Source organism: Arachis hypogaea, chromosome 16 (assembly GCF_003086295.3).
Source record: "Arachis hypogaea cultivar Tifrunner chromosome 16, arahy.Tifrunner.gnm2.J5K5, whole genome shotgun sequence".
NCBI lineage: Eukaryota > Viridiplantae > Streptophyta > Magnoliopsida > Fabales > Fabaceae > Arachis > Arachis hypogaea.
In genome coordinates, this window is record NC_092051.1 from 111,872,498 (window position 1) to 111,876,706 (window position 4,209).

Here is a 4,209-nt window from a genome sequence, read left to right on the forward strand (position 1 = left end):
ACCACGGTGGCTTGGCCGCGATGGAGGTGGTCCCCTTCCTCCCTCGTTTCCCTCGCGCTCTTTCCCCTCTCTTCCTTCCTCTTCTCCGTTCTTCTGATTTCCCCCTTCCCCCTCTCTGTCTCTGAGTGTGCGTGTGTTAGTGGATTTAGGGTACAAATTAGGGATTTTGTGTATTAGGGTTAGAATTAGAAATTTTCATAATAATTTTATAAAATATTTAAAATAAAATAATAATTTAGAATTTAAATATGATATTGTAAAGATTATTTTTAAAAAGTATAAAATTTTATTTATCAATAAATCAATGTACTCAAATAATTATTTTTAATTTAAATTATAAAGTAGACATACTAATCACATTTTATAAAATACAATATAAATTCAAAATTTTCTTAAATTAAATTATACAGTACTTTTATTACTAAATTTTAATTTCAAATTATATGAAATAACTAATAATAAGATCTTTAATAATAATTATATAAAAGGGCAAGTCACTGATATAAGCCAAGGAGAGAAAAAATTTACACCAATCAGTCAAATCAAAAACTGGTTTATGAATCACCCAGTCCACATTTCTATATAGTTCGAATCACCCTAATTCGAATTACACACAAACGCACACACCCACTAATTCGAATTAACCTGATTCGAATTACACACACACAGTAATTCGAATCAGGGTGATTCGAATTACACCCATGCACGCGTTCCAAAGTAATTCGAATTACACTGGTTCAAATTATACAGGGCCAAACGTGTATAAATATGGTGTGAACGTGAATTGATCTTATTAGAGTGAGAAAATGGCTAGTGAGGAGAGTTTTGTAGTGTTGGTTCATCACAGAGGATCGATTAAGAGGAAAACACGATCTGGTGTGAAGTTCACTGATAAGGATCCTCTCAGTATTTTTATCAGGCCTACGACGAGCTATGATGAGGTTGTGAATTCTATACTACAGAAACTTGGTCTGCAAGGCGTGAAACGGGTTCACAAGTTATTTTATCGCATTCCGATCTTAGTGCTGCAAGAAATAGTGAAGTATGATTGTTTCGCGATCGGGAGTGATAAGGACTTGCAGGTCATATTTCATTGTCGTCGGCAGTTTTCCGAGGTTAGGGCACCTGAGCTGTTAGCGAAGTTGGTTGATGTGGTATCTAGCTCGGGGGTTCGAACCGAAATACCCACACTATAGGCACGGTAGCCGGTTCTAGCTCCATACCTGTTGGTGCATCTTCGTCCGTCCCTATGAATGAACTTCTGGTCGAGCCTATCACCTCCCCGTCATTCGTTGTTGATCTCAACTGTAGTGGAGGTGGAGAGGTTGGAATAGTAGATGTTGTGCCGACTTCTTTACAGTGTGCTGCACCGGCTGGTCTGGGCGATGCATTGCTGGATGATGTTGACGATGATGATGTGGAGCCGGATATCATTACTGATGACAGTGGCGATGATATTGGAGCGAGTGATCCAGCTGGGGCTGGAGGTGGTTCTAGCTCTGGCACACAGTAGTACCCTCCGCACTTTTCATCTTTGGACTTGGATGCCATGAAACATGAGGGGGTTCCTAGGGAGCCTACTGGATTTGGTGCTAGAGATGGCCAGGGGTCTGCAGGTCTTACAGAGTTTCAGGTTGGTCAGTAATTTTAGGATAAAGATGAGGCTGTGTTAAGTGTGAAGACGTATAGCATCCAACGCGGGGTACAGTACAAAGTGGTGGAGTTTGACTATCGCCGATATGTTGGGAAGTGTTCTGAGTTTGGGAATGGGTGCACATGGTTGATTAGACTAAGTCTCCGGTAGCGCAAGGGTATTTGGGAGGTAAAATGGTACAACGGACCACATACGTGTCTCGCGACGTCCATCTCTAGCGATCACAGGAGTCTGGATTATCATATGATCTCGGAATTCATCATGCTAATGGTTAGAGCTGATGCATCCATCAACATCAAGGTGCTTCTAAATGCGACGGCAGCACACTTTGGGTTCAGGCCGATGTATAGGAGGGTTTGGTTGGCGAAGCAGAAGGCCGTCGCCCACATCTATGGTGATTGGGATGAGTCGTACAACGAGCTCGCGCGGTGGGTGTTAGGAGTGAAGTTGATGATGCCTGGTACTGTTGCAGTCCTTAGGACGAGTCTTGTTCGAGTTGGGGGCCAGGTCGACGACTCGCAAGCTTATTTTCATCGGCTCTTCTGGACATTTCCACCATGTATTGAGCCATTTTGGCATTGCAAGCCGTTGGTGAGTATTGACGGCACCCACTTGTATGGTAAGTATGGGGGTACGTTGCTCGTCGCGATTGTACAGGACGGGAACTCCAACATACTACCAGTTGCATTTTCACTGGTTGAGGGTGAGAATGCGGAGTCCTGGTCCTTCTTTCTTTACCATCTCCAACAGCACGTGACCCCACAACCGGGTCTGCTGGTTATATCAGATAAGCACAACGGCATCAAGGCTACGCTTGAGGCTTCCGACGGAGGCTGGCTACCTCCTGCTGCCTACCGTGTATTCTGTATTTGACATGTGGCAGCAAATTTCTCCCTGACCTTCAAGGGCAAGGACGCAAGGAGGCTTCTTGTGAATGCAGCTTATGCTAAGACTGAGGTGGAATTCGATTACTGGTTTGATATTCTACGATCTGTGGACCCTGCCATGTGTGAGTGGGCGAACTGGATCGAGTATTCATTGTGGACCCAGCATCGGGATGAGGGTAGGAGATTCGGTCACATGACGACAAATATCTCCGAGTGTGTTAATTCAATCCTGAAGGGGGTCAGGAATCTCCCGGTGTGCTCGCTGGTGAAGGCTACTTATGGGAGGTTGGCAGAACTATTTGTTCGCAAGGGGAGAGGGGCAGAGACCCAGTTAGGAACCGGACAACAATTCAGTCAACATCTGGTGAAGTGTATAAAGGCCAATCTGAAGACGGCTAGGTGCTTCACGGTGACTTTGTACGACAGAGATAACTCGGAGTTCACCGTCTCGGAGACGACTCCTACTGGTTTGTTCTCACTTGGTAGCTACAGAGTTTCACTCGGGTCTCAGACATGTGACTGCGGATATTTTCAGACACTTCATTACCTGTGTCCTCACGCCTTGGCATGTTGTGCCTATTTACGGCTTACTTGGCAGTCGTATGTCCACCAGGTGTATCATCTTAGCTCGGTGTTCAGTGTATACCGGATGGGGTTCACACCTCCCATTTCCGAGGGTTTTTGGCCACCGTACGAAGGGCCAACAGTGATACCGGACCCCATCAAGAGGCGTGCGAGTGAGGGACGTCCTAGGTCCACCAAGATACGGACTACTATGGACGAGGCGGAAGCGAGCAGGCCAAAAAGATGTGGTCTCTGTAGGCAACCAGGACACACACGTCAGAGTTGTCCACAGGTCGGAGGACCAAGGAACACTGGGGGAGATGAGTAGGTATATTGTTAGATGAATTACTATCTTATTACCACTTTTGTGTTTAGATTCCATTGTTTTAGGGTTTGTTACTTGAAGTTGTTAATTATGAAACTTTGGTTACTTAATGTGATGTATTTAACATGCGTACTTAATTGATCGATGTGTTTCGTTTCTTAAGTATACGCTTATGTTACGCTTAAATGTCACTCGATGTAATCTACTCAGGCAACCATAAGAAAAGGTATGCCAATTACAAAACATACACCAATTTTCAACATAAGTATTACAAAATATTGCAATAAGGTACGTAACCTAAGTAACACAAACCAAAGTAGGTCCTACACATACATAACATAAATAAATAAAGCAAGCCAAGGTACAACACTGATGATAAATAAAAGTGATACAAATAAACAAGTCATCTAAATAGATGCGATCCCATGAAGCAACGACGGGGATGCCGTGTCCTCTGGCCTCTCCGGACGAGCGGCTCCTCGTCCTCAATTTCATCCTCGTCATCATCCGGGTCTGCCTGTGGAAGTGGCATAGGCTAGCCTGGCAAAGGACGTGCGGAAGACCCTGACGGAAGTGACTCTCCGTGGACGGGTGCCGTAGACGGTTCGGCAACTGAATGTACGCCGCCAGCATAGGCGGAAGGAGGGGTACCACCCAATGCAAAATACTCATGAGCAGGCCCAGAAGGAGGCTCGTTCAGGTCGACATCTAAGTGTGCCTGCGTCCCCGTAATCTGTGTCCTTCGACGTTCCGCATCATCCTCCTGCATGATGGCATTG

At 45.1% G+C, this 4,209-nt stretch overlaps 1 protein-coding gene across 1 annotated transcript; it reads left to right on the forward strand.

Moving 5' to 3' along the window:
• Nucleotides 1-1,921: 1,921 nt before the first annotated feature.
• Nucleotides 1,922-3,433, forward strand: LOC112757360 (uncharacterized). Its single transcript, XM_025805948.1, has 2 exons — nucleotides 1,922-2,512; nucleotides 2,561-3,433. Exons 1-2 carry the CDS (start codon nucleotides 1,922-1,924, stop codon nucleotides 3,431-3,433), a joined length of 1,464 nt encoding a protein of 487 aa, XP_025661733.1.
• The last annotated feature ends 776 nt before the right edge of the window (nucleotides 3,434-4,209 follow it).

Excerpts from the sequence above, each read along its gene's own strand:
- LOC112757360 (XM_025805948.1), top strand. The coding sequence starts at position 1,922 with ATGGTTAGAGCTGATGCATCCATCAACATCAAGGTGCTTCTAAATGCG. Across the intron at positions 2,513-2,560 it reads TACCTCCTGCTGCCTACCGT|GGCAAGGACGCAAGGAGGCT; the intron begins GTATTCTGTATT and ends CTGACCTTCAAG.